We start from the raw sequence: 20180 nt of genomic DNA on the forward strand, positions 1-20180 counted from the left end.
CATGCTGCAGAAGTTTCACCTCCGAATGTGCGTCCATAGCCATCGTTTCCATTTTACCAACGTATACAATATATGGGCTTACATATATACGCGCATACTTCTTCAAGCCATAGGCGTGTGCAAGCATCATCGCAAAACCTGGCTAATGCTGCGTTGGCAACGCGGCCTTCCTGAAGCGCTACATCGTAGGTTAGGGACCATATTTTACATACCCAAGTGCACTGCACAACACGGCTCCCGGTGCAGGGCCGCCGCGGCAAGCAAAGCCAGCTCGTCGCGCACTGCTGCTGGCGACAAAGCAACTTCAGGTGTGGCGGCGTGGCGGCATGGTGTTTAAGTGGTGTTTGTTCCGAAATGGCGTGGACTGGTGGCCCGGAGCTAGGGTTGTTCCCGCCTGAACGGCCTGTGCCGCCTGCCGTCCCCGACCTGCCCGTGTTGGCCCGCTTGCACTTACCTGCAGGAGGCACATTCACAGCAGCCTTTAGACTCCCACGGCTATCCACCTCCACCGCCGCAGCCTCGACCTCAGCCTCAGCGTCACCCTCGCCACCCACGCCGGCCGGTGCTGGTCAGCCTACGCCCCGTGCCACCACCGCCAACAACAACACTAGCAGCCCGCACGGCCTCAGCAGCTTCGGCGGCCTTAACCCTGTGCAACGCGCCATGGCGTCTGGGGAGCCGCTGCCGCGGGTGCTGTCGGTGCAGAGCCACGTGGTGCACGGCTACGTGGGCAACAAGTGCGCGGTGTTCCCGCTGCAAGTGCTGGGGCTCGAGGTGAGCAGGCGGACGACGAGTGAGAGGGCGCGGTGGCCACGGCGCGGGTGGCACCCGGGTGGGCAGAGGAGTGGGGAGGCGGCATGGGGTGGACTTGGTCGGAGGGGGGGTTGGAACTGCTGTCAGGCCACGCGAAGGCCGGCGCGCGAAGGGCGGCTGGGCTGGGGGCGGCAGCTCGCAGCGATCGTGGTGGCAAGGGCCGCGCTGGCCTGCAACAGCAACATGCTGAGGCATTGCGGGCCTTGGGGACTGCGGCCAGGGTCCTTCCGCTTCGTTCTGGTGCGCGCCGGCGCGCAGCTGTGCAGCGTGCCGGTATTCTAAGGTCAGGCCTGCGTCGGATGCGTACTGGGTTTGCGAGCAGCTCAGCACAACGGCCACTGTGCACAGCCAGCCCGCCATTCGGCCCTCGCCTGCCTGTCACCCTCTGTGTGCTGCTGCCCCCACACGGCCTCAACGGCTGGCGCAGGTGGATCCCATTTACAGCGTGCAGTTCTCCAACCACACCGGCTACCCGCTGTTCAAGGGCGCCGTGTTCGACGGCGAGCAGCTGCGCGCGCTGGCGGCGGGGCTGGAGGCCAACAAACTGCTCAACCACACGCACCTGCTCACGGGTGGGGGCCACAGGGCTGTGGAAGTGTGGAGGGGAGGCCAACAGCTGGGTGTGTGTGTGGGAGGCGGGAGGCGGGGACGCAAAGCACACGTGCTCCAAAGCTTGTCAATTCCAACCGTTTGGTTTGGCGAAGTGCTGCACGTCTCTCACCAACTGGCAACCGCTTCAATTACCCTGACAGGATACATTGGCAGCCTGTCGCTGCTGGAAGCCATCGCCGACCTGTGCGCCGTGATGAAGTCCCACTCGCCGCACCTCACGTACGGTGAGCGACACACCGCGACCCCGGCCGCCTCCACCGCCCTCCCCACGCCACTGCCGTGGACCCGGACGTCTCGCACCGCGCATGACTGCCTAGCTTGCCCCCCATCTGCCCCTCCACCCCCACCCTATGACCCTTCCGCGCTTCCGCCACTCCACCCTGTCCACGGCCTTCCCTCCCTCTGCTTGCTCTGGTCCCCCAAGTGTGTGACCCGGTGCTGGGCGATGAGGGGCGGCTGTACGTGGCGCGGGAGCTGGCGGACGCCTACGCCGCCCACATCATGCCGCTGGCGTCCGTGCTGGTGCCCAACCAGTTCGAGGCGGAGACGCTCACGGGCGGCGGCGCCATTGGTAGCGTGGAGGCGGCGCTGGAGGCGTGCGACAAGGTGAGGCGGTGTGCTGGGGAGCCGCAGGCAAATAAAGATTATTGGGGTGGTAGTGGAGGCCAGCCAGTTTCCCCAGAAGGGATGTTGGACGTAGGGCGGAGGAGCGGGCGCTGTGGTTTCATGGTCACTGGAACTGGAACTGTTGACCGCTGCCTCCACGCCGCCGTCCCGACCCCACCACCTCCCCGCCGCAGCTGCACGCCCGCGGTCCCCACACGGTGGTCATCACCAGCATGTCGCTGCCGAGCGACCCAGATACCATCACGCTGGTCGCCTCCACGAGGCAGCCGCAGGACGCAGGCGGGCGGCTGGGCGGCGCGACGGCCATGTGCATGCGCATAGACCGCATCAAAGCCTACTTCACCGGAACAGGTGGGCAGGGGGCAGGAGGAGGGGCACGGCAGAAGGCGTGGCGAGAGGCTTGGGGAGCGGCATGGGCGTGTGTAAGAGGGAGAGGGACGTGTGTGCGGGCGTGTGGGTAGGGGGAAGGGGGCGACAATGCGTTGTGGTGACTGCAGAAGGCGCACGCAAGTGGCTGACCGCACTCCTAAAAGCCCGTGAAACATGGGGCCGGGGTACTGCGCACTTTCCACTCAAACCGTCACTAGCCGCGCCCGATTGCAATATGTTCTCGGCCACCAGGCGACCTGTTTGCCGCGCTGCTGCTGGCGTGGATGCACCACCACCCCGGGGACCTGGCCCTGGCGGTGGAGAAGGCCGTGGGAGGGCTGCAGGTGAGAGGGCGTGCACAAGCGGGTGGAGGCGGCAGTGGTAATTGTGGATCAAGTCAGCACGCCCTGGCACCACAGCTGAATTCCCTAGTCGCGCACTCCTGTGACTGGAGCAAGATTAAGAGCTTGACAGCAAATCCAGGTGCAAGGCACGGGCTGCCCTTGCACGTGCGGTCGTGCGCAAGCGTCAACCTTCCTGGTGCCGGCGTGTGTGTGTGTGTGTGTGTGTGTGTGTGTGTGTGTGTGTGTGTGTGTGTGTGTGTGTGTGTGTGTGTGTGTGTGTGTGTGTGTGTCCGCGTACAGGCGGTGCTGGCCGAGACGGTGCGGCACTGCGGCGCGGCAGCGCTGGTGGCCGAGCGCACCGCAGAGGTGTGTGCGCTGCGGGAGCTGCGGCTCATACAGTGCCAGGGGCAGCTGCAGGACCCGCCCATCAAGTACCGCTGCAGCCCGCTGGAGCGGCGGCAGGACGGGGCGGCGGCAGCAGCGGCAGGAGTGGGGCCGGCAGCGGGGGCGGCAGGCGAGGTGCAGGGGCAGGGACAAGAGCAGCTGGCGCCGGTTTAGGAGTGGTGCCAGGTGGCGTGCGCTGCTAAGTTGGAGCGGGTTGCCGTGGCGGAAGTGGCCGCCGCGCAGTAGGAGCACGGGCGTGGGCGAGTGGCCCAACCGCCCAAGGCCCAAGAGGGAGAAGCAGAAGGCACCGACAAGCGGGGCGAGGCAGCTGAGCGCTGTGTAGTGCAGACAGGCTGGTCCGTGGCGACTCGTTTCCGGGTCGCGCACGGCTAGGGTTGTGACCGGGAACAGCTAGTGGTAACCGCGAGCAGTCGGAGTTAGCACTCGTGATTCATATCCTAAGCCTGGAAGGCTGGAACCGCTCGCCATGGCCTTTCCGGGGCCGAACGGATGGGGCCAGATGGGGCCGACCGGATACATCTGACTCTAAAGCCTATCTGGCAATCTCTCAAGCTTGAGGCAGCGCAAGCGACACGCGCAACCAGTTCCCGCAATTGCTGGCAGAATGCTCATCCTCATGCGAAAGTACTTTGTTTAGGTATGCACATAAGGGATAGTTTCCCCGCCCTTCCGCGCGAAGGACTCAGGACCCCTGGCGGGCGGCGAAGCGGGCGGCGGCGCAGCAGCCCAACAAGAAGCGCGGCGCGCCCTCTGCCGCTGCCTCCCGGTCTAAGAAGCAGCGCAGTAGCTAAGGATCAGGTCAAGATTTAGAAGGGTGCAAGAGCGAATGTGCAATCATGCTGCATTGCAAAGGAGCGAGATTACGTATGGCTGGGACTGAGGGCAGTCCCAGGACGTACCCAGTCCCCAGAGACCAAGAGGACTAGTATGGTATTGAACTTGCCATGTCCGTCTCCCTGCAGCTCTCTAGCAGGTCCTGGCTCTTTGCCAGGCCGGCAACGTGACCGGCTCAGCAGTCGAGGGGGACCTGGGGCCGTCTGGGGCCTGGCAGGGCCTGGACATGGACCACACCATGAGGGGCACTTCGAACACGGAACAGTCGTGGCGCGGCCTTGGAACACGGGGCACTTCGAACACGGAACAGTCATGGCGCGGCCTTCCCATTTCGGCGCGCTACGGAACTGCTGCAGCGTCTCACGCGCCTGTCTTACACGACCCGCCTGTTCGATCTCGCCACAACACCAGCGCTCGCGACCATCCAGGAGTACCTAGCGGCCTTGGAGGAGGCACTTGGGCAGCTAGAGCAGCAAACATCAGCAGCCACGCAGCACGGCGACAGCATTCAGCAGCTGCAGCTACAAGCGCTGACGCTCCACGCCTCTGTCTCAGAGGCCCAGGGCGCTGCGCTTGCAGCTGAACGGCGGCAGAAGGAGCTGCAAGGCACGGTCGCAGCGCTGCAAGTCCAGATGGAGGAGCAACATTGCGCGCTAGAGGACACCCAGCGCGCCCTGGCCCGAGCAGGGTGCTCCGGGGGGGTCGACGAGGGTAAAGTCCTGCTGAAGTCGGTTAGCCCTGAGCTGCTCGAGAAACTCAAGGCGGCTGGAAATCTGGAGGCGGTGGCCAGTGCGAGTGGCGCAAACGTCTCCGGACGATACGTGCGCGCGTGGCGGTCAAAGGGTAGGGAGGTTAGCGTGCCCCGGCCCCCGCAGGGGGCGCGGCGCACCTATACGTTTCAGAAAGGGGGGGCCCCTGTCAAGTTGGTAAACACACGTTCCCGGCCCCCGCCGACTGCGCGCAGCCATTATTTAAGCCATCCATTACACGAAGCTATTGTACACAAGGTAGAAGAGGCCCCAGCGACAAAGTTCCGATACCCGACTCGAGTCAAGGAACCTCGATCGCGAAAGTAACTGAGGCTAAAACATATTTCGCGCACTCTAACGCATAGAATGGTGTTCGATGCCTCAAGAAAGACAATTTTTAGGCCAATTTCATCGCACAGGCTGGCGCTGGTCCAACGTAACTATCAAATACGTAGATCGCTTCAATCTCAGCACTTATGTACCTGACAGGAGGCCCTTAGGCGTGTAAGCTGCGAGCGCGAGCACCTGTCCTTATTAGTGCCGTGCTGGCTGCCCCACAACGTGAGACCTATGAAGCTGAGACTCTGTTATTATTATATTTGCAAAACGCGTAAGGCTGAACGGTTTCGCCGCAAGGGCGAACTTGAACTTACTTCGCGACGGCCAACCGTCCGACGTCCGATGCACAGCCCCGACCCCCCAGCACCGGCACCCAGATCACACATTTTACTTATAGTGGAGTCTGTATCTCACGGTGGGGGACGGTATGACGGGTTTTGGTGCTGGGGGGGGTTGGTTCGGCAGGGTGCGGGGCCGAGCTGCGGGCACGCGGGGGGAAGTCCGCGCGCGCCCTCGCAATTTCACAGGGCGTTGGCCCGGCTATTATTTACATAATTACGTTTGTATTTAGAAGCTGCGTGGGCGAAAACGAGCGATTTTGCGTCCCTTGGATCCCATTTCCCCAGACTCCAATTCCCCGATGAGGTGCTGGGCCCCGACCCCGACCCTGACCCGGACCCCGACCCCGACCCCGACTCCTCTCGTGCTCGGCATTTTAACACTGTACATTGCGTCCCATGTCACTTGACTCCCTTAGGGGCACGCTCCATGGATCGCATGGCGGTCCGCTAGTGTGGAATGTCGTGGTGGAGGTGACACAGCAGGAGCGGAGCGCGCTCATTCGGGTGGCGCAGCAGGTCCGTGCGGCTGGTGCCGTTGTCGCACCGTATCTGACCCGGGTAGGGTGTGAGATGCGCAAGGAGCAACTGAAGGCTTTTGAGGAGCTTCGTGAGAAGGGGCTCCGACCCCGATGGAAAGGTGGAGCGGGCATTACGTGCTCAGGCGCGTAAACAGCGTATAGACGCTTTAGAAGACACTTTGCTTTTTGCTATCAAGCGCCTCCGGACTCAGAAGAGTTAGTGGGGCCACATGGACTCCGACGCCATGTAAATGCTCATGCTCTGCTCATGCTCAGTCGTGGCGGAATGGACAGCAGCACTCTAGTGCTGCTAAGTGCTCCTACGTTGCCCAGAAACCACCCATACGTCCTTGCAACACTAAAGCGATACGGAATGGCCAACGACCACCCAGCGTCGCGCTGAGGCTGCCGTCTTGCGACATGGACTCAACCCCGACGAATCCTGCTCGGCGACAAATCCTTGTGTCAATACTGCATGCATACCAGCAGCATGAAGAGAAATACAGCCAGGACTTGGCGGTTGGGCAAGGTAATTTGTCGTTGCAGCTCCAAGCCTTGATTGGCCAGGGCCTGAAGAAAGAGTTCGATGACACTCTGGTGGCAAGATATGTGCAGCCCACCGCAACGGGACCCACGCCGGCGTCCTTGGTGGGCGTGGACGCCGACCTTGCACGGCAACACCCCACACACCTGGTGAAACTATTAAATTTCGGCGGCCTACATGGCGACGCGTCTGCCCCAGCCCCCTTCAAGCAGCTCTGCGGCGGCTGTAGAGCATGGCGCTGACGACGACGACCACCCGGCGCAGTGGGCGCAGCGCGCGGGGGGCAGTGGCTGCACCCGTAGCTCTGACGGGGCGCGGGCCATGGCTGTGCACGTGAGGCTGCACGACATGGCGGCGGTGCAACACTCCACGATGCTGTTGCTGGCTCGCCCCGCCGAGCAGCTGGTGCTGATAGACGCGCTGCTACAGGCCCAGGGCCTTCGGGCCTGCGCGCGCGCCCTGGAGGCGCAACGCCTGGAGGTCGTCCAGGTCCAGAAGGCGGCTGATGCTGCTGTCGCCGGCGCTGCTGACACTGCCACTGCCGTTGGAGAGGCGGCCGCTACCGCCGAGGCGCTGCCGCTACCGTCTGCAACAGGACCACCGCCACCCGCCGCGGCGCCTGCAGTGGCGCCGCAGCAGCGGCCACTCGACGGCCAGCTCCGTGACATCCTGGAGCGCGCGGCGCAGCTGGCAAACGGCGCCCTTACCCTGTGCCAGCAGGCGTCGGGCAAGCTGAGCCTGGCATGCAAGGGCGCTGGGTCCGCCGAGCTGAAGGTATCGACGCGGATGCTGCAGGAGCTTGCGGACAGTCAGCTGGGCGAGCACGCGGCGGCACTAGCGTTGGAAGTGCTTGGGGGCGTGCAGCCGTGGCGGCATCAGAAGCAGCGACCTGTCAGGCCGTATATGTCGTATGCTCGAAGCCAATGGCACCGCGGCTGCCATTCATTTGAACCTGCGAATGATGCTGGGCATCGCCCAGCGTCAAAGGGCTATGGCCAGCCGTGCGCGCGGCGGCGGTGGCGGCGGCGGTGGTCGCGGCGCGGGCTGTCCCAGCCAGCTGCAGCTGGCGGGGCCGCGGCAGCAGTTCCTGCTGTTTGCGGACACTGTGGCGACGCTGGCGGCGGCGGGCTACGGCGGTGGCGTGCGCGGCACGTACGGGCTGCCGCCCGAGCTGTCGGCTGCCATTCCCGTGGTGGATGAGCGGGACCAGTACGGCGGACAGCAGCTGCTGACGCGGGTGTTCGGGCGGGCGGTGGACCTGCCCATAGCCCAGCTGAGCAGTTGGTACCAGGGGTCCGGCCTCCGAGAGCCCGCCGGAGGCGGTGGTGCGGAGGCCTGGTGGATGCCGCTGTCGCCGTCGGCGCTCTGCACCCTGTTGCTGCAGCTGGCGCAAGCAGCAGTGGCCTCATCCGCAACGGAACGCAGCCGCAGCAATGACAGCGGTGGCGCCGGTGCTGGCGCTGGCGGCAGCGGCGGCAGTGGCGGCGGCAGCTCCGCGCCAACCGTGCCTGCGGCAGGAGCGGTCCCGCTGCTGCTGCCCTACGGTAGTGAGGCGTTTCGCTTTGCCCTGGACGCACTTTGGCAGGGGCGGGCGGTGTGGATCGGGCCGCGTCGCAAGATGGCAGAGGCGCGCTCACGGGGTCGCAGTGACAGCTCGCAGCAGCAGCAACGCGAGCAGCTCGCTGCGGACACGAACAGCAGTAGCAGTGCAGCAGGCGGTCAGGAGGAGCGGCTGCGGCTGCGGCCGCGGCTGCCGTTGCGGTGGTGGCGGGTGCTGGTTGGGCTGTTGCGCTGCCATGGGCTCCTGTCAAGAGCGTTCGGCGCGAATGGCGGAACGGCCACGAAGCACGCCATGCCGCCGGAAGATACCATGTATTTCCTCCTGCGCGTGCCACGTGACGAAGACGGCGTGAGCAAGCACTCTTCGACAGCAGGTGCGTACGGTATACATGTGCCATGGCAGTGAGTAGGTTCGCTGTTCATATATTCTACTGTTTGCATGTGAGTATGGTATGTGGCGTTGTCAATTGTTTTCTCTTCTTCTGTCGGGTTGGGTTCCTGCCCTGTGACAAGCAGGTACCTTATGTGGCCGGCCGCAGCTGCCGCCGCGCCCCAACCCCGACATAGCGGCGGCGCTGGCGGCAGGGCTGCTACCCGCGGTGGAGTCCGTGCTGCGGCGGCCGCCGGGGCTTCGGGCGGCGTCCGACACGCACTGCTGCGACGCCACAGATGTGGCGGTGCTTGGCGGCCTGCTACAGTCTGAGAGGGACGTCGACCCCGACCACCCCTGGGCCGGCGTGCTCACTGCGGAGGCGAACGCTAGCATGCCTGTTGACGCCTGCGTGGCACAGCTGCTGGCGTTTGCGCCGCCGCGGCAGCTGTCGTCCCTGCTGCACAGCCTCCGCAAGCTTCTGCTTCTGTCCGTCGACAGCTGCGTTGCCGTCAGCGTGGAGACTGTGGCAGAGCACTTGCGGCGCTCTGGGCAGGTGCCGGTGGGCATGTCCGTGGAACAGCGGGCGGCCCACATAGCGTCGACAATGCTGCCTTACCGGCTGGTGCCACTGGGGGACTTCGCCAAGCTGGTGTCCGGGCTCTGCCTGTCTCCGGGCTTCTGGTCGGATCGGCTGCAGCCGTTCGGAGTCGCGCCCAGTGACGGCGGCGGGAGCTCCGCAGGCGGCGGCGGTGGCGGCGAGCCAGAACAGGCGCGGGTGCAGCGGCGGGCTCGCCTGATGCTGAGCCACATGCTGCACGTGCTGCTGCCGGGCTTGGTGCGGGCGGTGGCGGGCACGGAGCGCTTTGCTGATATGGAGGCACGGGCCCAGCCGGCAGCAGCTACGCGGCATGGGGCCCGTGCGTCATCTCAGCAGTCCCAGCACTTTGGCACTCACCAGCGCGCACTGCGGTGCCTAGTGCCATGGCTGGCGCAGAGCGTGGGTCGCTGGGCGCTAGCAGCAGCTGAGGCTGACGCAGGGGACAGCGGCAGTGCTGCAAGTGGCCGCAGCGGCAGCAGCAGAAGCAAGGGCGGCGGTAGCAGCAGCAACAGCAGCAGCAGCAGCATTGGCAAGGCCGGCGGCAACAGCATTGGCAAGGGCGGCGGCAACAGCAGTGGCAAGGGCGGCAGCGGCGCTGGCGGCGTGCCTGAGGCACCACGCCACTACGCGAGCCCGCAGGCGGCTGCGGCGGCGGCTGCCAGCTGGCAGCAGCTACTCACGCAGGAGGTCGACCTGATGCCGGTGCTGGAGGAAATGGCCAAGCTGGTCTCGGCGGGCTCAGACGCGCCCCGTGACTTTGTGGAAGCAGCAGCGGTGTTGCTGATTGGCTTGGCGAGCACGCAGTCTGGAGCAGCCATGATCCAGACTGCCGTGGGCAAGGTGGGGGGTCCGCTTGGGCCCCGCAGCAAGTTTGTGTCTGCGCTGCAGTCACACCCCTGCGCCAAGGCGCGGGAGGCGGTGCGCACGCGCTCGCTCGTCGCACTTGCGGCGCAGGCGCTGACGGCCCTGCGACAGCAGCCCGGGGCGGGGGCAGCTGCGGGGTCTGGTAGCGGCGGTGGTCTGGGCCCGGAGGCCGCTACCGCGGCGCGCGAGGTGCTGCAAGCGGCAACCACGGTGCCGCTTCTGTCGCCGGCTGAGGCTTGGGCTGAGGCGGAGGCTGAGGCGTCGTCAGCAGTCGCTTCCCGCAGCAGCACGTCGCCGCCCGCTGCCGCACCGCCGCCGCCGCCGCCGGTTCTGGTCCGCAGCTGCGCCCACTCGGGCTGCACCAATGTAACGGGCGACAGCGAGGCGGGCCTTGAGGCGGGGCTGCGGCACTGCGCGGGCTGCGGCGCGGTGGCGTACTGCGGGCGGGCGTGTCAGGTGGCGCACTGGAAGGAAGGGCACAAGGAGACATGCGGCAAATGAGGGCCCTTTCTCGTGGTTGGGTCGTGTACGGGTATCTGTGCCAAGCCATTGCGCGGCTAGTTGCGGCAGTGGTTTGGCTCATGCAGACACGGTACACATGAAGAACGTCAAAGGAGTCGTGTCATGGAAAGTGGAGTAGGAATGGAGAGGTGGTGACGGCTTGCAGCTGTCTTGCATCTGACAGGCCCGTCTGCTTGCCATGGTGTCCCGAGAGTTTAGACGGCCCCTGAGGTGTGGAACTACGCGGGCACGGGCCAGACCACGCGGCGTGAGCAGCTGAACATGTTAAACGTGTGGGAAGGCGGGGGCGGTGCCAAGGGTGTGCAGCTTGGTGGGCGACAGCAGGCCGGTCCAAGTGGCTGTGAGGCAGTCGCCCTCATGCGTGTATACCATACTGTAAACAGTGAAAGGCGACAATGGAGATGGACGGATGCAATCAACCAAGCAATACCCCCTGTGCCCTCAGCTTTGTGGCGGCAAGCTTGGGACTTGTTGGCCCCCTGATTGGGCACGCCATGGCACAGGACATGTCGTGATGTCGCAAGAGCAGTCAGACAGTCAGCTCTCTAGTTTCCCTGGGAAGACCTGTTCCTTGACTTCCGAACCAGTCCCGACCACTGAACCTTACATGCGCCCAGTAATGGGCCCATCGTCGTCTCTTGCCGACTCAATCCTGGATGCCGGCATACACAACCTGTTCTTCAAACCAAAGAGGCTGCCCCCCGACTACCAGCATGCAACGCAATGCAGCCAAGCTGCAACCATCGACAAGGCGACGCACCGTACTTGCGGCCTGTTGATCAATCATCACCTTGCTCACGGCATTTCTGTACCTGGCCGCCTAAAACGCGCGGCAGTACCATCTTCACATTGACTGCTACGCTGCGACACCGAACAGTCAAGCCGAGCCCCACACATTGAACACATGCATCACATGCAAATTAAGAGGCTGCACACAAAAGGTATCAGTGAGACTGATTCGCTTGTGTGAGCCTCAACCAGATTTGTTAGAATGATGGGGTCTTCTGGCCAGGGTATACACAGCACAACACGCCGCTGCTCAATTAAGGTCTAAGTATCACCCAGAGACGAGGTGCTTAGGTAAGCAAGACGGGAACTTGAATCCGGTCCACGGCCGGCAACTATAGTACAGGACAGTTGTAAACGTATCCTAGCCTCACTCATTCATGCAAAAGCCACCGCGCTCTCAATGTTCGCAATGCGTACTCGCTTGACGTCACTCCTACGTGCTGTGTGGCGCCACCAGCCCCGCTGCAGCCTGAGGATCAATCCCAGAGCCTCCTTTAACCGCATCCACCCATGCGCCACCCCAGTCATCATTCACCTAAACCCGGTCCCAGCACGATCGCGCTGCCCTTTACCTCCGGCCCCCCCGGCTGTGTCCATCCCTGGCCCAATCCAGAACGGTCACCGCGCCTACGCCCCGTGCCATAGTTCGCATCCGCCCGCCCCTCAGCCATAACTCCAACGCCTTACGCCGCGGCCTGTCCCGGCGCCCCCGGCGCAGGGCTCTTGTTGTTGATCTTGATGTGCAGCAGGCTCTCGATCTCGTTGCGGCAGATGGGGCACTTGTTGGTCTGCGTCTTGAGCGCGCTGGCGCAGCCGTGGCACATACACATGTGGCGGCAGGGCAGCGCTGTGGTGTCGCGCGGCGCGGACATGCAGATGACGCACTCGTTGCCGTCCACGTCCTCGTAGCCCTCGCCGCTGCCGCCCGCCTTGTTCTGCTCCATGCCGTAGATCTCCTGCGGGGGGAGAAGGGGGGAGCGAGAGCCAGGGGGCGCCGTGGGTTCGTGCGTACGCGTGTGCGCGCGGGTCGCTCGACATGGAGGTACATCGGCCGGGCACCGCAACCCAGCGTGGCCACACACGACCTGAGACCTGGGCGGCCACACGAGACCCCACACCTTGCCGCTGTCGTGCCAGACCGCGCACCCCGCGGCCCGTCCCCCACCTGTGCCGCCCACTCCCTCTCCTTCCTGGCTCCTCCGAACACCGCTGCAACCCCCCTTCCCTCCTGCACCCGCCCCGTCCCCATCCCCGCCCCCGCCCTTGCCTCTACCGGCCGCACCTGCAGCTCGTAGGCGGTCCCCTTGACCCAGATCTTCTGCTTGATGACGCGCAGCCCCCACGACCCGTCGTCCTCCTTGACCAGCCGCGCGTACGTGGTCTGGCTCTGCACCCAGTGCGGCAGCTCGCAGCCCGGCTCCAGGGACTCCAGGCTGCGCCCCGCCTCACCGGGCACGTCCTCGTTCAGAGCCTGTGTAGGAGGGGTGGGGTGAGGTGGGGGGTTGCGAGGTTAGCGTGCGGAGGCAGGGTGGGGTGGTGGGTGCTGATGACGAGGCGGCAGATGTAGTAGTTGCTGGGACGCAACATGACGAGCTGTCGCAGTCGCGCGGACACGTGTGGCGCGGGACGGGCGCCTGTGCGGGCCGCCAGAGCCGCACCAGACAAAGCGGCTACACGTCCTGCGCCCAACAACCGCGTGTGTGGCTTCCGCATCGCTATCGCAACATGTGCCTGCTGCTGCCGCCACCGCTGCACCTGTTGCCGCAACTGCTGCGGCAGCCGCTGCTGCTCCTAGGCTGGAGCCCGTGTCGCCTGCACCGGCTGTCGCGTAGCGCACCCTCTTGCACGGCTGTCACCTAGACGCGGGCCTGGCTGCTGCACACCCAACCGCTCGCTGCTGTCCGCCACCTGCCGCCGGTCGCACCGTCAATGGGACAGCGAACCGCCCGGCAGCACTGCAGTCCCCTGCCCCGCAGCCCCAGCTCCAGCTCAAGGACTTGCCCGGCCGAGCCCGACTTGTGCCGCTGGCCGTGCAACGCAACTAGCACGCCAGCCGGCCCAACCCGCCCAACCCGCCCTTCCCTCCCTTGCACCGTTCCAGCTCCGTGCTGGTACCCTCCTCCCGGGTCCCGCAGTTCCTTATGGTGGCACTACGCCCTTGTCAAGCCTCCTCCCGCGGTGTCTCCCCCCCCCCCCGCCCCCGCCGCGCCGCTCCCACCTCCAGGCGGATGATGACTGGGAAGGTGTCGTTGTTCACGGACGTCAGGTCCCGCGCCGGCGCCTTCACAGTGTTAACCACGTGCCCGCTCGGCACCGAGGACGGCGGGAACTTGTGGTTGAGCTGCGCAGGGCAGGGCAGGGCAGGGCAGGGGTGGCGTGAGACAGGAGAGACGCGTGGTGATGTGAGCTCGGCCGCTCAGTGGACCCAAGGGCAGGTGCGGAGTGCCGGCGGAACGGCGTCGTTGCGCAACCCCCGTAGACGTGCCGGTTGCCATGGATATGGCAGCGTGAGCCAGGAATCACCAATGCCCCGAACGCGGCGCTGAACTCACCCCCTTGGGGTAGCTGACCGCCGGTGCGCCAGGGAAGGGGCCTGTAATCTTGCACGCTTTCCGCACGTCCTCGTGCGCGCACACGAACGTGGTGACCCGGCACGGCGCCGACGCGTCGAAGCTGAACGTGATGTTAAAGATGCCCTGCTGCGCCGTGGCCTCCAGGGTCAGCGTCTGCTTCTTCAGGTTGACCTGGTTGCGGATGGTGGCCGTCGTCTGGCACTCCTGGGTCTGCACCGGGGGCCGAGGAGGCTGCCCGAACTGTTGGGGCGCGTATGGCTGCTGCTGAGGCACTGGCGTAGGGACGGGAGGCTGCGTGCGAGGTCGGGACGGGGAGCGATTAAGTGCCGCGCTTGAGCGCTTGCGCGGGCTCATGGAAACGGCGAAAGGAATGGGAAGCATGGACCCGGCCCTTGAGCTCACCCTGTAGAGCGCCTGATAGGCTCCAGGCATGCTAGGTGGTTGTCCATAATTGTAAGGCGCAGCTGGCGGTGGAGGAGGATACTGCGAGGGGCCGAACGCGCGCGTGAGACGGGCCAGCTTCCACCGTAGACGCGCTCGCCGGCTTCCGTACCTGTCCAGGCGTTGTCGCATAAACTGGTGGAGGTGGATACGCTGGGCCCTGAGTCGAGTAGGTAGGCGGCACGGGCGGGGCAGGAGCCTGCCGACGGGCCCGCTGCTCGCTGCTCTGCGACGAGCCCATAGGTCCCTCCTACGAAGCCGTTAGCTTAGGATACAAGCTCAAGACGTGTTGGACTGAAAATTCTCTGAATGTCACCAACGAGTGTTTCGGACTTTGCTGGTCGCACGCGTTATGGGCCTAATGTGTAGGGAGATGAAAGTATTTACCTCAGTGCCAATTACACAAGCAGCTAGTCTTCCAGCGACTTGGTTTGCCAGCGTGGGTTGATGCATGACGTTTCGGGTCTGCTTACGCACGCTGTATTCGGTTATACAGGGACTTGCAAAGTGAATGGCCGGTTCTGGGAGCCATCGCGCGGGGCAAAAGTACACGGTACAGGGCAAATCGCATGATTTTCGGCTTCGCGCCGAATTGCACAAGCGAAAAGTACACGGAAAATACAGACCTTGTAAGCGCTTGGAAAAGGCTAAAATATCATCTGCTAATCGAGGTCTACGCAGCGCAAGTTGGCGCGGGGCCTCGGCGACCTTCTGCACTCCCCCCGGCTCCCCCCCTCTCCCCTGAACCTCCCGCAAACACGCCGCCGCTCCCGCCCCGGGATAACAATGGCATAAACGGGGACCAAACACTCTATGGAAGGTCTAGAGGGGGCGAAAGCGGGGCTGTACAATTCGTTGCACCATTCGCTGTGCGGTGCTCGCCGGGGGGCCGGATGGGACCGATTTCGCCCAAAAGTACAGCCCCCCCGCGCGAAACCTGCGAAGCAATCCGGCCATTCACTTTGCAAGTCCCTGTAATTCTAATAGTTCGAGAGAAAAGAGTAGAAATCACTCGGAAATCACACAGGCATACGCGCTTTCGAGGACCCTGAGCGTGGCAGTTGGCGATTTTGCTTCGCGCAGAGCAGTAATACATCAGCACGCGAAGCCGCTTGTGCCACTGCGAAGGAAGGACTGCGCGGGATGCTGGCAAGCTGGTGTGCGACACGTTAACACGCCTCAGGGCGGTTTCGCCGGTCCTTGCTGCGCGCGGGCGCCCCTAGCTCGCTCGCTAGCCCGCGCTAGCTGGCAGCTCGACGCTGGACCCACCCCGGCACCTCGCGGCGGTGCGCTGACACGCCATGGCGGCGCCGCGCCGGCTGGCCACCTGGGCGGCGCAGCAGGCCGCGGGGCGCTTCATGTTCACCAGCGCCTCCTACCGCGGCCGCTCGCTGCTGACGGCGAGCAAGCAACTGGCCCAGCAGATCAAAGAGCAGCTAGGCCCTGAGTGAGTGTCGATGCTGCCGTAGCTTACTGTGCACCTTGTGCAGATGTACCACACGCAGAGGCCCTGACCCTGCGTGCTCCGGAGCTAGCGTACGGGTGCACCCAATGTCGACTCAGGCCACAAACCCTTACCCTAACGCTAACACGTCTGCCGCCTGATGTCCCGCTCCGCTCGCGTCTGACTGGCGCATCCAGCTGTCCTCCCCACCTTGTAACGCTCTTCGCCACGCCGTACCACGAGTGGGGCGCGACGCTGTCGGAACTGCCGCAGGTGAGGGTGCTGCCGGGCACAGAGTGCGTGAGCGTGGGGCAGCATGGGGAGTCCTGTGATGGCATCATACTGAACGCCGCTCGCCCATTGCCATTATGCTTAGATGTGCCTTGGTTGATGGCATTTCATGGGCACCCTTCACGTTACATCAATAGGGACCGCTGCCGCTACCTCCCTATCCCCCTGCCGTCCCCTCCTGCCCCGCACCCGCGCTGCGAGCCAGAGTCTCCGGACCTTGCTGGCGGCTGGGGGCGCTGTGCCGCCCACAGTCATCGGCGGAGTACTTCGGGTGAGTTGGAGATGGAGGCAGCAGCGTCACGCTATTAGCCCGTTCGCAGCTCACTGTGTGTACCACTGCACGCGAGGCGGTATGGGCCAGGTCCCGGCAGTCCCTGGTCGTGTGTGGGAGGGAGGAGCTCTCACCTCGCGAATGCTCACGGATGTTCGTGCTTGCCTGCAACTCGCATTGGTCATACTGCCGCACGCATGCACAGACGGTTTCCGGCGGCGCGCACACGTGCCGTGAGGGCGAGCCGTGTGTGGCTGTCATGGCGGCGCACCTGCCGGGTGTGCGCCTCCACCCCTTCGCCACCGACCGCAGCTCGCTGCCCAGCCTGGGCGGCGGCGGCAGCTGGGCCGAGGTGATGAGGCTGGCAGCCAGGGGGGGCGGTGGAGGCGGGGACAGGGGGCCAGGTGGAGGCGGCAGGGATGCTGGCAGCTTCGACACCGCGGGCGCAACTGGGGAGGGCGCGGCGCCGGGGAGGAAGCAGTACTTTGGGGCGGCTGGCGGTGTCAGCCCTGGAGCCACCAGCAGCAGCACCGGCCTCTGGAGGAGCAGCGGTGCCAGTGATATCGCACCCGGCTCGCACAGGAATGCCCCTAGGCAAGGGGCTGCGGATGGGGATACGGGAGGAAGCAGCGGCGACACCGCCGTGGCGGGCCCCGGTGCCGGCAGGCCTCTGGGCGGGCAGCCGTCTACTCCACCCCGGTCACCCCACACTCACACCCACGCCCAGCCTCGTAAAGAGTCCGTGGCTACATTCATGCTGAGCACACCGCACTTCGTCCAGGTGAGGGCTGGGGGCGACTTGTGATGCAATTGGGTCGTGAATTATGGAGTCTGATCTTGCGACGGACGTGCTTAGACGCAGTAAGCGGGCTCCACTGCTTGCTCTGCCCTGTCTCTACCGTAGTGGTACAAAGGTTTCGGCGTTCGAAATTTCGGCAAGGCGTTGCCGAAATGCTGGAATTATTATGATATTTTTTAATTTCGGGGGGCCGCCGGATTATTTAACAATAATGTTTTTAAGTTCGGCGGCCCGCCCACAGCCGCCCACGGAAGGGGCCTAGCAAGCACTGCATCAAGGGGCTACCCGCTACTGTTCCAGCAGTACGGTACCGGTGCTGTGCAAACTGGCAACCCCTGCTCAGCTGTCACCGCACACACACCGCACACCGCGCTTCCCACACCGCACACCGCGCTATGAAACCCCCAGCAACTCACCCAGCAAGCACTAATTCATCTCCAGCACGCTCGTTTGAGTCGTGGTCCTTCGGCAGCACAGGCATGAAGGCCCTGATGGCAGTTTGTTTGCTCATTTTTACATTCTTGGTCGATTGCGCTACTTTACATACAACTAGTATATAGAAAATATCGGTTCTCTGCAGCAGAGCGACTAGATAAGCTTAAGATAAGGTCGTGCGTGGCGTGCCAAACCCCTCCACCCCCTCCCTTGCGCGCGCGCGCGCGCGCGCCACGCGGGCGAAATTGTTCCGATGATATTAATTTTCGGCGATATTTTTTTAAAAATAAATTGTAATTGTTTCGGCGCTCAACTTCGGCAGCCACCCCCGAACTTTGAACGCCGAAACCTTTGTACCACTACGGTATCTGAGCAGTAGACCTCTGATTTTCGCACCCGCCCGCTCATCACGCAACGGCCGCCATGACTTGCCGCCAACCGCTGCTATCAACCGCAGCCAACCGCAACTAAACGGCTGTGCAGGTGGAGGAGTTGCTGTCGCGGTTCGGGCAGGTGGCGCCCGACATGCCCGTGTTTGGCGGCGTGAGCTCGCCGGGGGCGTGGGGCGAGAGCGAGAGCAGCTGGGGGGCGGTGTGGGTGGACGGCCAGGTCATGGCGCGAGGCGCTGTGGGCTGCGTGATGCAGGGGCCCTTCCAGGTGCGTGCATGCGTGTTCGTATGTGTGTGTTTGTGTGTGTGTGTGTGTGTGTGTGTGTATGTGTGTGTATAAGAGTGTGTGTTTTTTTTGTTGTGTTCGCGCAACACATGTCGACGCGGAGCGGCAGGCGGATGGTCGGAAGCAGGTGTTCAAGGGGGGGGCTGCTCCCATGCTTCCAGGCTAGAAGGCCGTGGTGTGGGGCAACGCAGGCGCGCTCTTGCCTTGCCAATACCTGCGAAGCCATCCCTGCCAGCACCTTCTGAGCGCATGACACCCTCCGCTCCTCAGCGCTCTCCAACACTCTGTGCTCCCAAAGCTTCCCCCTAGCCTGACAGCCGCGTTCCTGCTACCCGGCACCCCCCAGCTGGACACGATTGTGGCGCCCGGCTTCCGCGGCGCCGGCCCCATCATGCGCGTGACTCAGGCCTGGGGGCAGCAGGTGCTGGAGCTGGACGGCGAGCCCGCACAGCGCCCGGTGAGGCAGGGACATTAATCCATATCCAAAGCACCTGGTACCTCCTCAAGCACTACCTACTCCTCAGTATCCTGGCCGTGAATGAGGTGCTCTATATGAACCTGCCAGGCACAGCAGCATTAGGACCGCATCCATTGGTGTGTGAGCCGTGGCACAGCGTCCACGTGCGGCGCATGCCGTGCACGCACCCGTGCGCCGGCCCCGCCCTGGCGCTATTCAGCCGCCGTAAGCGCCGGTGTACTCGACCCATTCTAACGCTCTCACACTCGCCCATACGCATGCGCACCCACACACGCAGCTGCAACGCGCGATGTCGGACGCGCTGAACTCGGGCGAGTTTGCCACCTCCCTCAAGATCGGCGTGGGCGACGCCACTGGCGCAGCCGCTGTCAGCACCAGCCCCGGCGCCTCACTGACCAGCCGCCAGCAGGCGCCGCGGCCGCCCTCCCCGACCAGCCGCGCCCAGCAGCCGCGCCCGCCGCTGCCGCGCGCCGCTCCGGATGTGGCGCCGCAGCACCAGCAGCCCGCCTCTGCCTCTGGCGAGGCCGGCAGCGGTGTCCGTGCTGCGGCTCCTGCCGCCCACCAGCCTCCAGGCTCGGTGTCGCAGCCGCTGCAGCCACCAGTGCAGCAGCAGCAGCAGCAGCAGCAGCAGCTGGTCACACGCAATTGGTTCTTCCAACAGGGGCCGCCGCGGCCTGTGCTCACACTGTACACCGTGGGGCCAGTGCCCGTAGGCACCCCCATCCAAATCCACTTGCAGTGAGTCCGTGTGTATCTCTGTGTGGGGCATACAAGCCCTGGCCACAATCATCTTTCATCACAATCATCTTAAAACACCGCCGCTCCACACCTGTTTGGTCGGCGGGCGGCTGCGCAGGAACTACCCCGCCGCGCACCGCCACATGCGCGACCAGCTCAGGGCCTACGCGGAGGCCCTGCCGCCCCAGACGGCGGCGGCGCCGGGGGCGGTGGGCGTGCTGGCGCTGTCCTGCGGGGGGCTGCCCTTCTTTGAGGACACGGACGTGGCCAGGTGTCTACCCAACGCCGCGGTGAGCGAGGGTCAGCATGCTTGCGGTGGGATTGTGGGGTACTGTGGTATATCGGTATCTTGGGGACAATCGGGCCACGTGTACGCGGCAGCTGGTGGTACGAATACTGCTGTGTATGCCTAGCTGCTGCTAGAAATGGTTAGCATAACAACCTTGGCCCCTCACGCGCAGTTTGCTGGCGGCAAGGTGGAGGGCGAGTTTGGCTCCACAGCGCCCGGGCGCCTGCCCTCGCGACTGCACAGCTTTGCGTCTTGCCTGGCTCTGCTGCGGGCGGCGGACTGCGGCGGCGGGGACACGGGCATCAGCGGCGGCAGTGGTGGCGGCGGTGGCAGTGGCGGCGGTGGCGGCGGCATAGGCGGTATCAGCCATGGTGGCGACGGTGCTGCCGAACCCTAAAGGCGGAGGGATGGCAGTTGCCCTTTGCGCTTGGCAGCGGCCCTCTGCGGCCCCACATGCGGGCTAGGGCTGGCGATGGCGGCACTAGGCCGCACGTAGGATGGCATGCACTTCTCACATGGAACTTCTCACATGTCGATTGATTGTT

The 20180-nt window shown here is 64.4% G+C and overlaps 4 protein-coding genes across 5 annotated transcripts; 3 read left to right on the forward strand and 1 right to left on the reverse strand.

The window, feature by feature from the left end:
* Window positions 1-38: 38 nt before the first annotated feature.
* Window positions 39-3700, forward strand: CHLRE_03g173800v5 (uncharacterized protein). 2 transcript variants are annotated; one of them, XM_043060923.1, is made up of 9 exons: window positions 39-189; window positions 247-308; window positions 461-774; window positions 1241-1385; window positions 1566-1649; window positions 1850-2031; window positions 2226-2403; window positions 2674-2765; window positions 3066-3700. In XM_043060923.1, the coding sequence occupies exons 1-9, from the start codon at window positions 146-148 to the stop codon at window positions 3321-3323; spliced, it is 1359 nt and encodes a 452-aa protein (XP_042926051.1). In that variant the 5' UTR covers window positions 39-145; the 3' UTR covers window positions 3324-3700. The 2 variants fall into 2 exon arrangements, with proteins under 2 accessions (XP_042926051.1, XP_042926052.1); XM_043060922.1 differs by having other exon boundaries at window positions 39-308.
* Window positions 3701-6327: 2627 nt separating this feature from the next.
* CHLRE_03g173850v5 (uncharacterized protein) lies at window positions 6328-10999 on the forward strand. The gene is made up of 3 exons (XM_043060924.1): window positions 6328-7407; window positions 7475-8429; window positions 8572-10999. Exons 1-3 carry the CDS (start codon window positions 6673-6675, stop codon window positions 10389-10391), a joined length of 3510 nt encoding a protein of 1169 aa, XP_042926053.1. The 5' UTR covers window positions 6328-6672; the 3' UTR covers window positions 10392-10999.
* Window position 11000: 1 nt separating this feature from the next.
* On the reverse strand, window positions 11001-14827 carry CHLRE_03g173900v5 (uncharacterized protein). Its single transcript, XM_001703239.2, has 6 exons — window positions 14328-14827; window positions 14177-14257; window positions 13754-14065; window positions 13420-13542; window positions 12484-12672; window positions 11001-12157 (listed from the first exon to the last, which is right to left on the reverse strand). The coding sequence occupies exons 1-6, from the start codon at window positions 14454-14456 to the stop codon at window positions 11885-11887; spliced, it is 1107 nt and encodes a 368-aa protein (XP_001703291.1). The 5' UTR covers window positions 14457-14827; the 3' UTR covers window positions 11001-11884.
* A 210-nt stretch (window positions 14828-15037) lies between these two features.
* CHLRE_03g173950v5 (uncharacterized protein) lies at window positions 15038-20179 on the forward strand. The gene is made up of 9 exons (XM_043060925.1): window positions 15038-15662; window positions 15857-15932; window positions 16156-16221; window positions 16427-17002; window positions 17939-18112; window positions 18477-18587; window positions 18886-19346; window positions 19465-19636; window positions 19808-20179. Exons 1-9 carry the CDS (start codon window positions 15517-15519, stop codon window positions 20030-20032), a joined length of 2007 nt encoding a protein of 668 aa, XP_042926054.1. The 5' UTR covers window positions 15038-15516; the 3' UTR covers window positions 20033-20179.
* The last annotated feature ends 1 nt before the right edge of the window (window position 20180 follows it).

The sequence above is a fragment of the Chlamydomonas reinhardtii genome, chromosome 3, assembly GCF_000002595.2.
Source record: "Chlamydomonas reinhardtii strain CC-503 cw92 mt+ chromosome 3, whole genome shotgun sequence".
Lineage (NCBI taxonomy): Eukaryota > Viridiplantae > Chlorophyta > Chlorophyceae > Chlamydomonadales > Chlamydomonadaceae > Chlamydomonas > Chlamydomonas reinhardtii.